The sequence below is a fragment of the Trametes versicolor genome (genome assembly GCF_000271585.1).
Source record: "Trametes versicolor FP-101664 SS1 unplaced genomic scaffold TRAVEscaffold_8, whole genome shotgun sequence".
Lineage (NCBI taxonomy): Eukaryota > Fungi > Basidiomycota > Agaricomycetes > Polyporales > Polyporaceae > Trametes > Trametes versicolor.
The window spans coordinates 1,205,088-1,222,905 of NW_007360328.1; the positions used below are offsets into that span (position 1 = coordinate 1,205,088).

General features: G+C 56.4%; 6 protein-coding genes across 6 annotated transcripts; 2 read left to right on the forward strand and 4 right to left on the reverse strand.

The window, feature by feature from the left end:
- Positions 1–231: 231 nt before the first annotated feature.
- TRAVEDRAFT_170539 (ARM repeat-containing protein) lies at positions 232–4,010 on the reverse strand. Its single transcript, XM_008042401.1, has 13 exons — positions 3,888–4,010; positions 3,735–3,793; positions 3,567–3,671; positions 3,223–3,507; positions 3,018–3,170; positions 2,816–2,965; positions 2,649–2,759; positions 1,950–2,596; positions 1,748–1,892; positions 1,619–1,690; positions 1,093–1,569; positions 705–1,040; positions 232–645 (listed from the first exon to the last, which is right to left on the reverse strand). The coding sequence occupies exons 1-13, from the start codon at positions 3,925–3,927 to the stop codon at positions 622–624; spliced, it is 2,604 nt and encodes an 867-aa protein (XP_008040592.1). The 5' UTR covers positions 3,928–4,010; the 3' UTR covers positions 232–621.
- A 476-nt stretch (positions 4,011–4,486) lies between these two features.
- On the forward strand, positions 4,487–4,878 carry TRAVEDRAFT_127853 (U6 snRNA-associated Sm-like protein LSm7; the record flags this gene model as incomplete). The annotated part of the gene is made up of 3 exons (XM_008042402.1): positions 4,487–4,574; positions 4,624–4,695; positions 4,754–4,878. 3 exons carry the CDS (start codon positions 4,487–4,489, stop codon positions 4,876–4,878), a joined length of 285 nt encoding a protein of 94 aa, XP_008040593.1.
- Positions 4,879–5,193: 315 nt separating this feature from the next.
- Positions 5,194–8,955, reverse strand: TRAVEDRAFT_49451 (uncharacterized protein; the record flags this gene model as incomplete). The annotated part of the gene is made up of 10 exons (XM_008042064.1): positions 5,194–5,658; positions 5,708–6,383; positions 6,440–6,709; positions 6,772–7,117; positions 7,170–7,197; positions 7,256–8,237; positions 8,299–8,319; positions 8,377–8,516; positions 8,596–8,832; positions 8,884–8,955. 10 exons carry the CDS (start codon positions 8,953–8,955, stop codon positions 5,194–5,196), a joined length of 3,237 nt encoding a protein of 1,078 aa, XP_008040255.1.
- Positions 8,956–9,229: 274 nt separating this feature from the next.
- On the forward strand, positions 9,230–11,751 carry TRAVEDRAFT_65740 (uncharacterized protein). The gene is made up of 11 exons (XM_008042403.1): positions 9,230–9,543; positions 9,597–9,731; positions 9,781–9,974; positions 10,027–10,373; positions 10,428–10,452; positions 10,501–10,758; positions 10,830–10,995; positions 11,054–11,081; positions 11,133–11,166; positions 11,214–11,392; positions 11,449–11,751. The coding sequence occupies exons 1-11, from the start codon at positions 9,261–9,263 to the stop codon at positions 11,678–11,680; spliced, it is 1,881 nt and encodes a 626-aa protein (XP_008040594.1). The 5' UTR covers positions 9,230–9,260; the 3' UTR covers positions 11,681–11,751.
- Positions 11,752–14,104: 2,353 nt separating this feature from the next.
- TRAVEDRAFT_59617 (HSP20-like chaperone) lies at positions 14,105–14,900 on the reverse strand. Its single transcript, XM_008042404.1, has 3 exons — positions 14,640–14,900; positions 14,355–14,574; positions 14,105–14,297 (listed from the first exon to the last, which is right to left on the reverse strand). The coding sequence occupies exons 1-3, from the start codon at positions 14,792–14,794 to the stop codon at positions 14,199–14,201; spliced, it is 474 nt and encodes a 157-aa protein (XP_008040595.1). The 5' UTR covers positions 14,795–14,900; the 3' UTR covers positions 14,105–14,198.
- Positions 14,901–15,205: 305 nt separating this feature from the next.
- TRAVEDRAFT_30071 (transcription initiation factor IIE subunit beta) lies at positions 15,206–17,371 on the reverse strand. Its single transcript, XM_008041898.1, has 4 exons — positions 17,185–17,371; positions 16,898–17,121; positions 15,618–15,864; positions 15,206–15,558 (listed from the first exon to the last, which is right to left on the reverse strand). The coding sequence occupies exons 1-4, from the start codon at positions 17,345–17,347 to the stop codon at positions 15,320–15,322; spliced, it is 873 nt and encodes a 290-aa protein (XP_008040089.1). The 5' UTR covers positions 17,348–17,371; the 3' UTR covers positions 15,206–15,319.
- Between the last annotated feature and the right edge of the window lie 447 nt (positions 17,372–17,818).

Consider the following 17,818-nt stretch of genomic DNA (forward strand, 5'->3'; position numbering starts at 1 on the left):
AGCGCCCCACTAGTTTACCCTGAGCTCGGTTTTCTGTCTCGGACACGAATAGACATTCACAGCGATTTATGGCAGTGACAGAGCCAGAGACGAATCCACACTCTGGGTCGTCCACACAGTATTGGTCTGAGACCAGGAAGTCAGCGATTCAGCGAGCATCGAAACCATACCAAAATTGCGCATCATCAAACACTCAATACAGTACCAGTCGACGCAGAGGTACACGAGAATGGGAGACGAGGCTGATGATTCATGGAAATGACCCAGGGATACAAGGTGTGCGCGCCGACAGCGATAGAGAGATCAACGATACGATATAGGGCAGCGGGCTCGGGGAGTAGGGGTGACAGAGAAGATATACGCGAGAATACTACGGTCCTATAGACGGCAAAGCGGGTGGTGCGACGGACGGGCGGGGGCGGGCTGCGGCGGCTTCTACTACATATGCATATGCGGCATGCGAGTCATTACGAGCGTGAGATATGCGACGGGTCCTCCTTCAGAGGGCGATTGCTGGGTGCGGTACGTTGAGTGAGTAGAGATAAGAGATGTAAGATGGAACACGGGAACAGCGGAATATGGTATTCTGACAGGGGAGGCGAGACGGACGATTTCTTAGTTCTACACGGTGGCGCGCTTCACCATCTATCGCGCGGGGTCATGCGTCAGCGCGGAGAAGTCTAGGAATGAGGGGCATCACGCACCTCCCGGGCCCACCGCACAGTCTTCTTGGTTTCGGGCGACACACGGCTCTTCAAGCGGAGCTCGTTGGCAATCCAGTCCGCGAGCAGGTAGGGCTTGATCTGGCCGTTCGGGAACGCGTCTGCGAGGTCGCCAAGCAAGCCAATAGCGAGCTTGATCGAGCTCTCCGTGCGCTCGGAGTCAGCCAGACACCTCTGCACGAGCTCGAGCATGGCGGGGACGTGCGGCAGGAGCAACTCAACCTTGGGCGTGTTCTTGAACCCGGCGACAATGCCGGTGTACGCCTCGAGGATACCGTCACGTAGAAGGCTGACGTACTCGACGAGGTCGATGTCGAGCTAGTTGTAGCCGGGTAAGCCATTGCATATAGCAGCACAACAAATCACTTACCGGGTTCGGCTGCACGGCACCCGCTTGCCTCAACACGCCCATCGTTGCAGACAGGTAGGGCTCAAACGCGGGGCCGATGGCCATCGCGATATCACCGAAGCAGGACAAGATGGAGATCTTGACGTTCCGGTTGAGCACGTCACTCTGCAGGTTCTCGAGGAGCACGTTCATGAAAGCGCCTGAGTACTGCGCTGTCTGATCACCCAGCGCGCGCGAGATGTCGCCAATAATGCCAACGGCGACGGTGCAAAGCTGCGTGTCCTCGTGCGCCTTGAGCGCCGGGTAGAGGTGCGGGAGGAAGGCGGAGATGTAGGGCGCAAAGCGCTGCTCGAGCGCCGCGGACAGCGCGCCGACAACGAGGAAGGCGTCCTCAAGGAGTGTGGAGGTCTTGCCGGCAGCGTTGATCAGCTGAAGCAGGAGAGTCATGATGCGGTCCGCGAGGGGTTGGATGCCGTCGCCGAGCTTGCGGATGACGCTCTGAAGGGATATGAGCGCGCAAATTACAGTTTGTCGAAGTATAACTCACAGTGATAACAGCACAGAAGTTGCTCATCAGATCGTTCCAGTTGTTGCGGTCGTCGGCACCTACGATTTGGTTCTATCACAAGGAATTAGAACTGACAGGTTCGGAAGTATCGAAAGGTTGAATCCGTACCTGCATACCGAGCAGCTGCTCCATACGCAGGAGGATCGTTACGGCCGTGTTCTGGACGACGGGGATAGTATCGAGCGTTGAGTGTGTGACGAAGGAAGTGATCGCTTCGTAGGCAGCCGTTCTGTGCTGGCCCTCACTGGTGGCACTGGAAATTAGAATATTGTCAATACATCAACTTCTTAAAGAGAGCAGAGCAACCCACGTCTCAGTCAGATGGAGCAGAGCCTGGACGACACCCTCGTAGTATGGGGAAAGTACACTGGGCTGGTTGAAGGTCTCCTGATCGTCACCCTCAACGTAACCAAGCTGGTCGGCAAGGTTCATGAGCGCCCAGCAGCAGTTAGCAGCGATACGCGGGTTGTCCTGCAAACCAGCAACCAGCGCAGAAACCATGGGGTGCAGGTGAACGTCGGCTTGGATAGTTGAGATCAGGAGATCGCAGATGCGGCCGAGAGTCCAGGCAACGGTATCCTTGACATGAATGTTCGAGTCCGCCATCATGTCGATGAGGATGGGCAACGCCTGGTTCACGAGCGGGGTAAGGACGTTCGGATCCGGCCCATCGAGGATGGAGCCGAAGGTCATGACGGCCGCCTCGCGCATGTGCCAGTCGGTCGACCGAATGTTGGCCTCGATGAAGGGGATGACTGCGGCCACGATGGTGTCCTGCACAGCTTGTGCAAGCAGACCAAGACATGTGGCGGCAGCCTTCGAAACGTCCCACTCGTCCTCATCGGCGTCCTCATCCTGGTGGGTAAGCAGGTCGAGCATGACAGGGACGATTTCAGGCATCGCAATCTTCGCGAAGAACTTGCTCTCGTTCTCGGGCACTTCGCCGTACTCGTTCGCCTGGTATATGTTAGCAAGGCGCCCCCAGACTCGATTGAACGATGTAGCGCACCTCAGACGCCTCCCACGCGAGCTCACTCTCGAGTTCACATACTGTTGACCAGAACTCAATCGCTTGAAGGGATATCTCTGGTTCACTGTGCTTCATGCCCATGACAGTGAGCTATAAAGCGAACCTACGTCAGTACTCGCCGAGATCATTGAATCAATGCAACGTACCCCGAAAAGCGCGCGCTCCATATAGTAGTTCATTTTGTCGTAGTACAGAGACATGATCTTCACAAGACACTCGAATGCTCCGACCTGGACAGGAACAGCGGCGTTCTGCGTTGCCTCGCAGACCACCTGCATGATGTAGTTTCTCTCGCCCTGCATAAGTTTCAGCAGACGTTCGGTGTATATAATCACTGGAAAAGATCACCTCTCGCTCAAAGTTGTCCCGAACAAACTCGAGGGAGTTGAGCAATGCCTGGATAGCCGCGAGTTGAACTTCCTGCGAAGGCTCCTCCTTGCGTGCTCCGTGAATGACCGCAGTCAAAATTTCATTGGAGCGCATCGAGAGGATCTCAGGTTTCTGGGACGAACATTATCAGATGATGGTAGCCGAGTTGGGCAATAAAACGCACGTTTTGTAGTGCTTCGCAGGTGAAGCCGATCGTTTGCAGGGTGGCGACGCGGAGGCTCGTATTCGACTGGTCACTCACGAAGCCCAGCAGGATCCCAATGACATCCATCCAGTGCCCCTGTGGCAGTTCGACGGCGGCGATGGCAGACACGACCTGCGCAGCTACCGTACCGACCTTACCAGCGGGAGAGGCCAGGGCCATGAGCGCGTCTTGCTTCACTTTGTTCTTCGTCCCATCGTCGAGCGCGAGCCAGCGGTTGGCGTAGTCGGTCTGTCGCGCGATTTCCTAAGAGTACAATGATTGGAATGGTGGCGTAGAGTCGAGTAGATCGTAGCGGGACATACGCGTGCTGATAGGGAGTTCTTAAGCGCAAGACCAGCGGCGTTCCTCACGTGTGGCTGTGAAGACTCGTTGACCAGCTCCGACGCGAGCATTGCAACATACGCGGGCTGGATGTGGAGGCATGATGAGCGTTCCCGGCCGCGTAAGGCAGGATCAGAGTGGAAACTCACGAAGTTCTCCCTGGATGCATTCTCAAGCTTTTGGGTAGCATCGTCACGCGTATGTGCGTCTGCAGGATGGAATACGGATGAAATTGAGCATGGATGGAACGAGGGGACGCGCCATCTGCGGCTCGGGGCCGGGGCGGGCGAAAAAGGACGTACCGGGCGAGAGGGTATTTGCGAGGAGTTCACTGGCGTTCATGGTCGTAAATGAAGAGACTGTGCGTTGTTTTTAGCGGATCAGCGAGATTCGTGTGAGCGATGGTGGTGGTTGGCGAGCAAGGCGGAGAGAGCGAGTGGCGGCCTTGGACGAGCAGGGTCAAGGGAACGAGGTCGCAACTCCGGGCGTTTCTTTTTCAGCCCGACCCGCGTCTCTCTCCCAGCATCGCCTGCCCTCTTCCGTCCAACATCTTCACAAGGCAGGTCGCTCTTTCTTTTGTTTTCTGTCTCTCGAGCTCATCAAACACCCCTTTGATCGCAGATTTCGCCTCGGGCGATATAGTCTGACGACCACACTCCACCCGAGCGCTTCTCCCCACATCCCCAGGCGAAACAATGGCCGATAGAGTACGTCTGCCCTTCCTCTTCCTCTGAACGCGAATGACCCTGAGTGCTGAAGGGTCGTGGCGGCAGCAGAGGCGGATTCAGAGGGGGCGCAGGCCCATCCTCGCGGGGCGGTAGGAATGGCCCGTACGTCTCGCCACCACCTCATTGCATTCAGGTCATGTCTGATCCCCGGTCACGTCAGATCACAGCCAACAATGGACAAGCCCAAGCGTGAGGCCATCCTTGACCTGGCCAAGTACGTGAACGAGCGTATTCGCGTCAAATTCACGGGCGGACGCGAAGGTCAGCCCCCTTGTACTCTCGCGTTAATTGTATGCTGACTCTAGGCTAGTGACCGGAATCCTGAAGGGTTACGACCAGCTGTTGAACCTCGTGCTGGATGAAGTACAGGAAAATTTGCAGAGTGGTCAGTGCGAATTTAAAGACGTAATACGCGCGCTCGGGAACTCATGTTGCGATAGCACCGGACGGCGAGTCCACCACGCGCAACCTGGGCCTTGTAGTCCTCAGAGGGCCGACAATCACCCTCCTAAGCCCCGTGGACGGCTTCGAGGAGATCGCCAACCCTTTCCTGGCACAAGAGTGAAACCGCTCTTGAACTTGATTGCCCCCACGGGTCTGCAGGCCGCAGATCCGGGAGCATGTATTTCTACTGTATGAGTCGTGCCTACCGTAACCAGATGTCTTGCTCATTGCGAAATGCTCACGAGTTTTTGACTATTTCAACCCACCATTGATCATTCGGGAGGACGTGAATTTGAAGCCTCGCGCATATAGCCGACAAGATTCACAAGCAACGCGCTACCGTTCACAAACATACTCCCAGTATAGCAATTGAGGACCGACATCGAAGACAACACAAGAAGTCAAACCACGGTCATGTCGGCATAAGCCCTAAGCCTCACGTGAGGTCTATCACGTCCTGAGGGTCGTACGCGGCCTTGCGACGTTTGCTTGGACGCTCGGACTCCAAGGGCGAGCCAGTTCGGGTCGGAGACGGAGAGTGCGAAGGAATTGACGCATACGAGACCGGACTGCCGATACTTCGGCCTACGGACGCAGTCGTCGGATGCGCATGGGAGGGGGGTGCGTCGGAGTCGTCCACAGATATCGGGGAGAGCTCCCGGTCGGTGGGTCCTGACACCATCAGAGTCGCGAAACGCTCCTGAGTGGACTCCGTGGTTATCTCGGAGACACCGTCAGATATATCCTGCCCGCTGAAGAGAGCAGCGAGGACCGGTCCGTCCGGTCCAAGGATTGTAGACAGTGTCTCGGGGTCCGAGCTCACGGCCCTCAGGAGTCGGATCCCGCGTTTCTGGTACGCTGTCCAACGAACGGGCTTCTCCACAGTGGCATCCTTCATGACCTGTAAAATTCAATGAGCTACCGATAGACATCTACCGAGTTGAGCGGACCTTGATGCCTTGAGGTGTGGTCATGATCGCTTTGAACGTCGCAATACCTGCCGCATGTAACTTGAGGAACTTCTCCACATGCTTTCGCTTCGTCCCGCCAATGCGTGCCCAAGTCTTCTCTCCCTCCGGCTCATCCCTGAGAAAAGCACGCACGGAGACGCACGCGTCACATGCGCAGGACCACTCCTCGAGCTGGTCGAGCTTCCCGAGCGCTGCGGTAGTTTCGGCGGGCCGCGGACCCATGACCGTCCGTCCCCATTGCAGGAGGATCGCTCGAATGGCAGGTGTGAAAGCAGGAGAGGAAAGGGATTGTCTCTTGCGTACGAGGAAAGGAATGAGTCGCACGAGAAGGGGCGCGAGCGATTCAATGATGTACTCGACGCTGTCATTGACCACCCAGTCCGGATGGACGACTCGAGCAAGGAGCGCAGAGCAAGCACCTGGGTTCCCTGCTGAGAGACAGTACTTGATCGTGTCGAGGGTGATCGCTACACGCTCTGCGGGCGAAGCGTTTTCGAGGTCCACCGAATTGGCAAACTGCTGGAGGAGCTGTGGGGTGACGTTCCCTAGAGCTTGTCCTCCTGGATCGAGGGTAGCAGCCTGAGTACGCAATTCGTCGATCAAAGCGCGCAGTACGTCGCTTCGAATAGGTAGAGCCTCGATTTTTGGTATCAGGCTGCCAGCGCGAATCAATAATGAGTACCATGGTGCGGAAGATACTAGATGGCTCACTCAGTGAAGATGAGAGATGGCTCGCTCCCCAGGGCCGCAGCGCGCACTATAGTCGCAATCGCCTCTCCTGTGGTATCGTCCGGCTGGCGGAGGAACGCGTCGACCTGCGCTTTGACTTTTTGGAGACGTAGAGACCTTTGCTCGGAGACCCATTCTAACGCAGCTGGAGATGGTTCTTGACCCTGGTTCTCGCCGGTGCGATCCAAGAACTCCCGCAGAAACTGGAGAGCTGCGATGTCAGATGGGTCTCGCTGTATAGCACGCTCCGCGCTGTCGTGACAATCGATGTCTTAGCCCACTGCATCGACAATCACCGGAAGAATTAAACTCACGTAGGCCGAACCGCTTCAAACCCGAAAATGTCCTTGGCCCCGAATATGTTTTCCTGATCCAGTGTTGCAATAGAGCGGTCCGCATCGCACGCCTTGACGGCGCGCAACCACAGATCTTGGTCCTCCCATGTCCGTGCCGCACGACACACAGCGTTGACAACATCGCGCCAATATTCGGGGATAGCACGAGCCACGACGAGATCAACGAGCTCCTTCTCCTCCCCAGTGGGGAGAAGGCTGTCGGAGGCTCGCAACCTCGTACATGCCTCTGTGAAGGCCTTGCGACCATGGACAACGTCGAAGTCGGCCCAAGATGGCCAGATCACCAACAAAAGGTGCCGGTCCCCTATACGTCCGATGTCAGTACCACCAGGTTCTCGATTCTCAATAATACTCACAAGATCCAACATCCCACTTCAGATAGGTCTACAGCAGGCAGGAGATGTCAGGCAAGTCCGAAGCTCTAGCTAACCAGCGTACTCACACTGGGCGAAGCAATGAGCGTCTTGTGCAAGGCGAGTGGGATAACGTCTGTGCCGCTGTCGTAGTCCATCTTGTCCCGCACGAGATTACCGGAGAAGTCCACAAGTGGCCCAATCCTCCGCAGGGGTTTAGAGGCTTTCGAGTAGGAATGTATGGGACAGTATCCGGGAGAGCTGAACTGGGATGAAGACAGAGATTCTGCGTCTGAGTCGGGTGTGGGGGGTTTTCCGCGATCGGACTCGTAGTCATAAGAGCAGTGATAATCGAGTGGGTCGAGGCTGGAGGGGGAGGGCTTCATGTCTGGTCTTGAGGTGAGATCGTTTTGTAGGGGAAGTGTGATGGGCTCCTTGTGCGCGTCATCGTCATCGTCCGCGTAGGATACGCCGCCCGGGCTGTCGGCGTTTGAATCGGCATCCGTAGGTTCGACCGAGGCGTCGTCGTCTTCGTCGCTATCCGAGCCAGAAGCCCGCGTGCGGACTCTAGATTCGCCGAGCTTGCAGGTCAAGACTGCGAGGCCGAGTTTGAAACCATGTGCGCCGGCACATATCTCGAGAGCTTCCGCGAGATGTGCGTCGGATCCGCGCAAGACGCCCTTGCGGACGTCGCCATATGAGTACTTGTGTTTGAGCAAGTACACGAGCTTGGAGGGCATAGTGGCCCTGCGACCTTTCTCCCATGTTTGCAAGAGCTGTCTTAGGCGTGCAAGCTCCTTGCATTGCGGGCCAAGGGTCGGCGATGGCATGGTAGGATTTGAGCACACAAGATCGAAGGCAAGGACCAGGTATGAACCACTGGTGATGAGCTCTGAGGCGAAGGTCGTTGTTGCATGCCAGGCCAGTACTGCCACGTCGCCTGGCACAACGGTGTCCAACTGGAACGTCTGCGCATAGTCGGCGTGGTGAAGTCGCACCGCGCCACCTTCGAACAGGGAGGGCATGATCATGAGAACAGTGCCCAGTTTGCTTGAGATATTTGACTCCTGACTAAGGTGTGCTCAGTTGTCGAATGGGGGTAAAGAGATAGTCCCATGGATGTCCGACTCACGGTATATGCGACACGTCCGCCCTGCTTAACTGTGTCAGCTCCAAAACGTTGCTGCGTGATACGTAGAGATATACTGACGCGGTACCCACTCCATACCAGCTGAGCGAGGCTTTTGGAGTGTTTACTCCCCCGGCTGAAGCATCGTGACCGAGCGCTGTGGAGGCCCACTGTAATACCTGCGCAAGAAAGGCCCCAAATTTTGGATTCTCGAAGCGAAACTAGTCAAGACGGCGATAGTAATATGTCAGCGCTTCAGCAATGACAGTGCTGGAAGCGGGCGGTGGTTAACGAGATTACCTGGGTCGCATCGAGAGACCATGACGACGATGTGGCGGTGACTTCGGAAGACACATTATGTCCCAAATTGACAGCTTTTCCAACGTGTTCGCCTTCCAGAGCATCAAGAGGAACGCCAAGGATACCGATATCGTTCACATAGAGCCCTGGGTTTGGGGCATCCGAAAACACGCGGTAGCACCACGGAAGGCCTGAATTTTGCAGGGCGGTAGACGTCGCAATGGACAGGATCTCCTCCTGCATATAATATATGAATGTTGACAAGGTAAGAACAGGATACCAATGTACCTTGATATTAAGATTAGGATGTGCAGGAGAAGGTTGCAGATGATGTCCAAACTGAGCAAGCTCGATGGCCATGCCAGTGTCACCGAGATAGTTATGCTTTTGAATTCAAAACAACAGTGGAACAAGCTAGCCTCTTAGGAGTACCGCAAGTACGCTTTTTGCGATGATTCAGACGCGAAGATGTTGACTGGTGCTCGAACGTAATGGTGGTGGTGGTGGTAGCGACTCAAGCGCGGTGTGTGCACGATGTCCGGGCGCCTTTCAGGTTCCCACCGAAACGTTGCTAGCGCTGGCCTCCCTGTTAGCATTCAGCCACGTTCTAGGCCACCGCGCAAGAACACAGAACCCGCTCATCTACAGGGTATAACAGCGTCGGAATGGCTACACGAGAAGCCAGACCAGCTCGACAGGCGGAGCCACGTAGCACGGGAAGCGCAGGTCGCCAGGTTGTCTGGACTTTGCTTGCGTCCGCCGTTGCAGGCCTTTCCACATATTACTCCGCATTCTCCCGGCGTCCGAGTACAACAACTATCTCTTCACTGCCAACCTCTTACGCTCTTTGCGCGGAGGGTTCGAGGATCTATACGGTCGATGAGGCCAAGCCAGCAGTTGACTGTTTCTCGGTCGACAAGAACGTCATCACAGCCACAGGAACGCTCGGTACGCGCAACCAGTTTCAATTTGACCTGATACTTACAAATAATGTTACACAGTGGAGGTTCAGGCACATTGGGACGAGTACCAGAACGATCTCATACGCAAGTTCTACGGGAACGAGCCCAGTGCGAAGAAGCCGCTCCCTGTCTTCAATGCTCCTGCTGGTTCCATAGTCGTCCCAGGCCTCGCAGGTTAGCCCGCGTGGCCATGTTATGCTTTTCAGGGCTGATATGAAACTAGATGCACACGCCCATATTGTACAATATGGTTTCAAGATGCAGCTGCGCCTTGACGAGACGCGTACGCTCTCTGGGCTGCTCGACCTCCTGGAAGAATATGTTGCCTCCCATCCCTCGGACCCGGATACATGGGTAGAGGCAATGGGGTGGGACCAAACGCGGTGGACCGACACTGATGGATCATTCCCCACCGCTGTAGGTCCTCTCTCCCCGTGCTTCCGTGTGACATTCATCTTACTCCTCCCAGGCAGATCTAGCTTCTCGTCCTTCCCTATCCTCACTTCCCATCGCACTACACCGCGTCGATGTACACGCCCTATGGCTCTCTCCGCGAGCCATCGCACTTACGAAAGCGCACCTCAACGGGACGTTCCCAAACTCCACCCCGGGCGGCGAGATCATCCGTGACTCCTCCACTGGGGAGCCAACTGGGATCTTCGTCGACGCCGCCATGTCTTTGGTGCCTATTCCGAAATGGTCAGAATGGCAGATGCGCGACTACGCAGAGCGGACTGTGAAGGATGCCCTTGCGGTGGGGCTTACGAGCGTGCATGACGCCGCCACTAGCTTGCAAGAGTTTGAACTGTTCAAGCAGTACGTCTCCCACTTGATTTGTAGTACAGTCGAGTATTGATTCCCTCTCTACAGAATGGATGAGGACAATGAGCTCCCCGTACGTTGAATCTGCTCGGAGGCGACACCACGCTGATTGCTCCTCCAGATCCGGGTATATGCTATGGCAGACTCCGACAGGCTGTCTCCTGAGGAAAGGAACGACATCGAGATCCACGACCCAAGCCCTGGCGCCCGCGTTCGCATGCATAGCGTGAAGCTCTTCACCGACGGCGCACTTGGCTCGTGGGGTGCTGCGCTGCTCGCCCCCTACTCCGACAAGCCAGACGCCCGCGGATTGATGCGCATGCCAGAAGAGGATCTGAACAAGCTGGTGCGCGAGTGGTGGGACAAGGGATGGGGTGTCGTAAGTCTTACAGCAGGTCCGCGTAGGTGGCACTGCAGTGTACTGATGATGTTTTTGCGTCCTCCCCTTAGAACGTCCACGCAATTGGCGATCGTGCCAATAGGGCCGTGCTGGACGCATTCGAGAAGATCTCGCAGGACCTTGGCTCGCAAGAGGGTGTTGCGAACAGAAGGCCGCGCATCGAACATTCACAGATCATGCGTCTGGAAGACTTAAAGAAGGCTGGCGAGCTGGGAGGTGGGAGGCGCTTTGCGCCCTAGACCGTGCAACTGTATCTGACATCGCAACGTCTCAGTTCTCTCGAGCGTGCAGCCCACACATGCGTAAGTCGCATACACGCATAACATCATTCTTGTTTGCTGATTCGATTGTAGCACGAGCGACATGTGGTATGCTGAAACCCGCCTCGTATGTCCCTGCCGCCGCCACTGAAAGCACCACTGACCAGCCCATAGGGATCGGAGCGTATCAAAGGCGCATACGCATACCAGACCCTCCTGCAAGCATCTCGCGGTGGCGTTCTCCCCCTCGGATCCGACTTCCCAGTAGAGGGCATCAACCCTCTCCTCGGCTTCTACGCTGCTGTGGCGAGACTCGACACCGAGGGCAAAAGCCCCCACGGAGAAGGTGGATGGTGCGCACTCGATACCCATACCCCCGCTTAGACTGCATATGCTCACCGGCTTGTAGGTTCCCTGCGGAACGCCTCACACGCGCGCAGGCGCTCAAGGGCATGACCCTCGACGCCGCGTACGCGTCATTTGCCGAAGACACCCTGGGCTCGCTGGTCCCGGGAAAGCGCGCAGACTTCGTCATCTTGGACCGTGATATCATGGACACCAGCCAGCCATTCAACGAGATTCTGGAGACGAAGGTGAAAGCGACGGTGGTCGACGGCAAGGTGGCGTACGGTGGCATATAAGGGCACTGTGGCCACCATCGATTGGGTGTCTCTGTGGGCAAGGTGCGCGGTGTCTAGATTCGGCGCTGTGGAATGGGTCGCTACAGAAACCGGGGGCTGTTAGAGCGGATATCATGGCCCATCCCGGATATCGATGCGTATGGCCGGAAACAGGTGTCTTGTCACTGAACGCATGTTTAGCGCCCGTTTCAGAGCGTCGCTTGTTGCACGTTTCGCTTGCATCGCACAAATCGATCAGGCTGATTCAACGTGGGTGAATGTGTAAACGGTGAACGATCGGTTTGAGGTAGGTTTGAGGAGTCTTGACGGAGGTCTCGGGAGTACGCCACCTACATGGCCAAACAAGTGCAAACCGCGAGCGGGCCCAGGCCCTGGCCGTCTGTGGGCGATTGCCGCTCGGACCAGTGGCCCTTGACTCAACTACCACGCCATGGGGCGTATCTTTTGCCTGGCATGCTAGCGGTGCTTCGCGTAAACTATCCGTACACCTGGCGGAGGAATGCCTTTTCAATCCTACCCTCAAAATTGAATGGCGGGGCGGCGTGGAGTCTTCCCCTTGTGCAGCCCGCCCATCTGCACAGGATCCATCAGGTGTGTTCTCACCATATTCTTCTTTTCTTATCATGATTTTTGGAACAGGAAAGAGTGCGTATGCGGGTGTGCGCGCGGCCAATCATATGATAGCCCCTTCTTCATCGCAGCTCCGCCTCGCCTTCTGGACCCATCCGCGGACCGCCCCCCTCTCACGCCTCCGTCCTGACATGGAAGGAGAGCCTCGAGGCGTACAAGCACCTGCCCTCAAGGCGCTGATAGACCACTTCTGCGCCTGCGCGGCCAGGTCGGATTTGGCATGCCTGTTGTTCACGGGCGCCGCTGGCTGGGGCACGTTGCCGCCCCCGCCCCCTTGTGTTAGACGCTGCCCCCCGTCCGTCTGCGTATAAAAGGGGGCGAGATTCTGCACTAACCCCCCAGCTCCTCCTCCTCCTCACTCCCAGCGACTCGAACCCCGGCGGTGCCCAACGGCCCGCTGGATCCACGGTGCGCACGCGTAGGCCCGGTAGTTGAGCTGATCGGCTTTCCACAGCACAGCGCGTCCCGGATTTTATATTGTGAGGATGCCCTCTCTTCATACCTGTGGCGACGTCTGACGCTTGGGACAGATTGTGTGATTTAAGCTCAAGACCCTCGGCATTTTATTATTTCGACCTCGGTTTCGTTTATTGTTTCGGCTTGGGCACTATTTGCCTGGCACCCCACACGACGCGTAAGAAAACTATGTACGCGCCCCCTTCCTTACCCTGTCGACCCGCGTTCTAACTCGTTCCGTCTCGAATCCAGATGGATTCGGCGGCTTGTTATTTGGTAAGCACCCAGTGTTCCTCGTTCCCGTCCACTGCGCTAACGCCACCTCTCACAGAGTGTTCCCTCGGCGTTTGGTTATTTCCCCCAGGATAGGTATTTCTACTAACCTCACAGCAATTCATATATTGTAGCGTAGTAGCTTTAGTTAAGTTTTTACTGTCCGGCTCGGGGGCTCTCTACGGGCCCTCGTCTCAAGCGTCGGTGAAGGCTCCGAGCAAGCGGTTGATGAAGAGGGCGACGGGGAAGGGTCCCGGGGAAGGGGTCGACTCGGACCGCCACCGGCGGGCCCGACGTCGACTCCGGCGCAGGCCTCTTCGTGGCCCCCGGGATGAGTACCTGTGTACGGCAAGCCAACTGGCGCTCGCGACGAGTTCTCCGCCGCGGTGCCAGTCGAATACACAGGGAAACCAACTGCGCTTAAACAAGATCCAAAACCGCCACGCACACCTCGCCCTCGGAAGCGGCACTTCAGGGAGCGACGCCTGTGAGTTGTGCACTTCACCTGTAAGTACCCTCGTCACTGACGGGCATAACCCTTTGGCGCAGGGCGGGCCGTTCGCGCAAGTCTAGTGTGTTGTGAGTGCGATCCAACACATCCAATCAGTGTAAATGTTATACTCACCACTACGACTTCTAGGGTGCCACACTGCACTTGCGGCGACGACGTCTACGACATGATCGCTCGTGGATCAGTCGTATAACTTATTCCTATTTATACGACAGCAACTAAGGGCGGTATCTGTTCCATTCTCACAGATTGCATCTGTGGTCAGGCGCAGCGATTAGGCTTTAAGGGGGGCCTTTCGAGGCAAACGATCGAATGGAACAGGCCGATACTTAGTTTCTATGTACTTTCTCTATGCCCGGAAGATATGCACACAGCACGGCCATCTCATCACACTTGTTTGCCTGCGCTCCATCTGATTTGTCGTCTTTGAGGTTCGAAGTATCCTGCTGGAGAGTCTTGGGTCTCGATCCTTAAAGCGTAGCGATATCGGCGTCGGAGGTCTGCAGGTAGGCAGCAGTGGCCACACGAACTTCGCCTCAGCAGAAAGCACACGCGCACGATTACCAGAAACCCGATCCCATTAAACAGCACTACGATAACAAACAATTCACACCCAATCGGCAGCAGGTCCAGCACCAAAGGACGCGCCTACTGGATCGCAATCTTCTTCGGCGCCAGCTCCGGGGTCGACCGCGGGAAGGTGACCGTCAAGACGCCGTCGACCATGGTCGCCTTGATCTCCTCAGGCTGCAAAAGCATCCGTCAGCACCCCTGCCGCCCTCAAAATTGAACAGAAAAACTTACGCTAATGCCCTGCGGGAGCGGGATCGACCGCGAGAACTGGCCGAAGCGGCGCTCGCGCAAGGAGTAGCCCTTCTCGTCGCGCTCTGTCGACAGGGTGGACTCGCCAGCGACGGTCAAGACGTTGTCCTTGACGTCCAGCTGGACGTTCTCCTTCGTGAGGCCCGGGAGCTCGAACGTGGCCGTCACGAGGTTCTTCTCCTTGTCTTCGTGCAGGTCCATCCTGTCGCACATCGTCATCAATACACGTGTCCGCGACTTCAGTCAAGTATAAAGGGTGTGACTTACCGTGGGCGCATGGGCCGCACCGCGGTATTTCCCTGCTCGCGCGACGCAACAGCAGACGAGCCCTGGCGCGTGCGCGCGTTGAACGCCTCATCGAAGAGGCGGTCAAAGTCGGAGAGGGAGTAGAACGGCTCGGTGAAGAACGTAGAAAGCGCCATCTCGAGTTGTTGTGAAGTGAAGAGTCGTTAAAGTGTTGGGAGAAAGGGGTATGCGGGTGAGATGAGGAAAGCGGTCGTGAACTGTGGACTTGATACTTTGCTCTTGCTGGGGAATCGCTGCAGCGACAGGGCCCTGTTTTATACTGTGCCCGGGGCTAACACGGCGTTTCGCTGAACGTTCCAGAGGCTGATGCGTATACACTATTAGCGATCAAATGAAGTCATTAGTTGCGTCACGAAAGCCGGAGAAGAGTCGCGACTCACCTTGGTACACGGTTAAACAGCGTGGGCGCTTGTTCGCGATCTTTCTACGAGTTTCCCCGCGCGACTAGTGCCAAAACCACGTGAAAACTACGACATCTACTCGAGCTGAGAGGTTGCACGCAACGGTGTTAGTAGGTCTGAGCTACAGTCAAAGCAATGCTGCTCGTTCTTCATTGCATGTATGCGGGTATTAGTCTAGTGTACATATGATAGAAACATGCCTGATATCGTCCATGGGTGATGCAACTCGTCGCTATGCCCCTACTTCTGCCCGCCACCAGGTGCGACGTAGTCGCGCGACAAATCGATCGTACCCTTGAGATGGGTGTTCGTGATGCGGACCTGCCGCTGTCGAGGGGCAGACTTCTTGCCCTTCTTCTTCGCGCCGCCTTTCAGCACGGGCGCGGCAGACGCAGTCGCCTGGAGACCCTCGGACGCGAGCGCCTTGAGCAGGTCGACGTCGTTCGGGACAGTGAGCCCGTGCCACAGGTCGTGGAACTCTGTTTCCAGAGGCTCAACCCGCCGTTCCTTGGCGGCAAAACCGGGGGATGATACACACCTTTCTCGACGGCCATGCCGCCCTGCTCTTGGGTCGGCTTCACCTCGTTCCAGAATACCATCCGCATCTGTCCGTCTTTGAGCGTTCTCGTGACATACACCTCGCCATCCTTCTCTAAATCTTCGATCGCCTGTGGCGCCTCCTTCCAGCTCTCCTTGAGCGTTCGCACGGACAGTCCGCCACCTTTGCGTGTTTGACGCTGGATTTCGGTCAAAAGGGCGGCCTTATTGCGCACGTTGAAGTCGTGCTATAGGTCCGAATTTTTTTAGTACACCACCAATCACACAGAAGTACGACGGAAATTAGCCCATTTCCTTTGGCTGAAAAGGCGATACCACAACGGGCAATTGCCCCAGAACTCCGGTAGAAGCCCTGACAATAAGGAGGAATGCCTGATGACGACTTTCGGGATTTTCCCCAAGTGTTACAGACAGCCCACAGGCCACGGCCGCGCAAGAAGCCCGGTTGCCAGCCCAGCCGAAGCACGCTGGCGAGGGGGGTAGGTCGACGCCGAGGACCACCCCTGCCCCCCGGCGATTTGTCCGGGCGACAGACAGGCGTACCCCCAGAGCCCAACCAGTTGTTCGACATGTTCAACAGGTTTCCTGGCGTCGAAGTTTCAATTTGTCTGGATCAGGGAAGGCATACCCTCCAAAAGGGCTATTCTTGCCCGGATTGTCGTCAAGCATGCCCACTTAATGTCGGAGGTCCTGCTCCGGTCCAGAACAAGCTTAGAATATGGTCTGAATTGGTCTCCTGTTCAGGACCGGAGCGGACAACGAAGCACGGTGTCATAGTGATGCACTTTGTTATCCAAGCCTGCTCTGGGGCGCAGTATAGACCACTGCGCGTCGTGGGACAAAAATCTCACCGGCGCGGTCACCTTTTCGCGTCGCTCACACCGGGGGCAGATGTCCATGTAACACCCTGTTACACCTTGATACCATGAAAACTTCTGACCACCTGCCTTCCCAACTTCCACATCCTGATGGCATTCAAGATGTAACGAGCAAACTGGGTTACATGCTGATCACACCTTGAATGCAGTGTGTGATCAGCGTGCACCTACGGTGGCACAAGTTGATGCACCAAAAGCACAGTCGGACTTTGGTTACGATGTGATTTCGGTGTACCCTCCGCTTACAGAGGTATATCCCCCGGTGTTGTCAAAGCCGATGGGAAAGCTCATGCGCGCAAAGGTTACCGCTCCGGTCATATTTTTGTCCCCCTTCCAGCCAAACAAAATGGGCTAATCCCCGTCGAGAAGGAAGCACACTCACCCGGTATGAGTACAAGTCGGTTTTGGGGTCATGTATGACGCGGTCATGCCCCTTGAACTTCTCCAACAAAACCTTGTCCGTGTCAACAGCCGTGTTGGTGATGATAGCCAGATCCTGAAGTCGCATGGGGTTGCCATTGGACTTCAGGTGATTCACAAGATAGACGAGCTGAGTGTTGACATTGGTGCCGGTGCCGGTATCGGCGGGCTGGGAGAAGACCACATCTGCATCGGCAGGTCAGCCTTGGCTCTCACCATGGGCAGACAAGCCAAGCAGAAGAGACGTGCTGGACTTTGGCCGTTTCTTCTTCTTTGGGGGCTCGCCGTCTCCTGCGGACGTCGCGGTCGTTTGCGCAAGCTGAGGTGGCGGTGGCTGAGAGTGCCAGGAAGTGTAATCTTGCTTGTGAAGTGCGCTTTTAAACGCTGCAGCGTCGCGAGCCAGGCCAGACATGGTGGTGTGAGAGAGAAGCGAGGTGGTGGTCGAAGACGAAGGGAAGAGACCACGATGAGCAGACTCAAAAGGTCGGTCCCGGGGAGGGCAGTGGCAGTGCCGGGCGTGGGAGAGAGTTTTACCTCATCCGGCGCCTGTTTTGTGAGAGAGCGATCGCTTGGGTAGCGCGCGTTGTGGGTTGACCTTCACCTGCGCGGACGTCGTCCTCCGCGTCCGACTCCGCCTGGTCGACCATGGCTCACGGCGACATGTCTTTCTTCTCAAGACCCTCTTCTTCCGCAATCAAGATATCCGCACCCTCCGCTGAGGAGCCGTCCAGTCCGAGGCCGTCTAAGAAGGGTCCGTGTGACTCCTTTCCGTCTCATGCCAATCAGCTTCACAGTCCTGCACAGACAACACCCAACGACAGTGTAGGAATATTCTCATCTATGGGTGCGTCAGTATCGCGTGCAGCAACACTGTGCTCTGATG

Excerpts from the sequence above, each read along its gene's own strand:
- TRAVEDRAFT_170539 (XM_008042401.1), bottom strand. The coding sequence starts at position 3,927 with ATGAACGCCAGTGAACTCCTCGCAAATACCCTCTCGCCCG. Across the intron at positions 3,171-3,222 it reads CCTGCGAAGCACTACAAAAC|AAACCTGAGATCCTCTCGAT; the intron begins GTGCGTTTTATT and ends TGTTCGTCCCAG. Across the intron at positions 2,597-2,648 it reads TCGCGTGGGAGGCGTCTGAG|GCGAACGAGTACGGCGAAGT; the intron begins GTGCGCTACATC and ends AACATATACCAG.
- TRAVEDRAFT_65740 (XM_008042403.1), top strand. The coding sequence starts at position 9,261 with ATGGCTACACGAGAAGCCAGACCAGCTCGACAGGCGGAGCCACGTAGC. Across the intron at positions 9,544-9,596 it reads CACAGCCACAGGAACGCTCG|TGGAGGTTCAGGCACATTGG; the intron begins GTACGCGCAACC and ends AATGTTACACAG. Across the intron at positions 10,453-10,500 it reads ATGAGGACAATGAGCTCCCC|ATCCGGGTATATGCTATGGC; the intron begins GTACGTTGAATC and ends TTGCTCCTCCAG.
- TRAVEDRAFT_59617 (XM_008042404.1), bottom strand. The coding sequence starts at position 14,794 with ATGGCGCTTTCTACGTTCTTCACCGAGCCGTTCTACTCCCTCTCCGAC. Across the intron at positions 14,575-14,639 it reads GTGCGGCCCATGCGCCCACG|GATGGACCTGCACGAAGACA; the intron begins GTAAGTCACACC and ends GATGTGCGACAG. Across the intron at positions 14,298-14,354 it reads CGCTCCCGCAGGGCATTAGC|CCTGAGGAGATCAAGGCGAC; the intron begins GTAAGTTTTTCT and ends ATGCTTTTGCAG.
- TRAVEDRAFT_30071 (XM_008041898.1), bottom strand. The coding sequence starts at position 17,347 with ATGTCTGGCCTGGCTCGCGACGCTGCAGCGTTTAAAAGCGCACTTCAC. Across the intron at positions 15,865-16,897 it reads CCGACTTGTACTCATACCGG|CACGACTTCAACGTGCGCAA; the intron begins GTGAGTGTGCTT and ends TCGGACCTATAG. Across the intron at positions 15,559-15,617 it reads CGGCATGGCCGTCGAGAAAG|AGTTCCACGACCTGTGGCAC; the intron begins GTGTGTATCATC and ends CTCTGGAAACAG.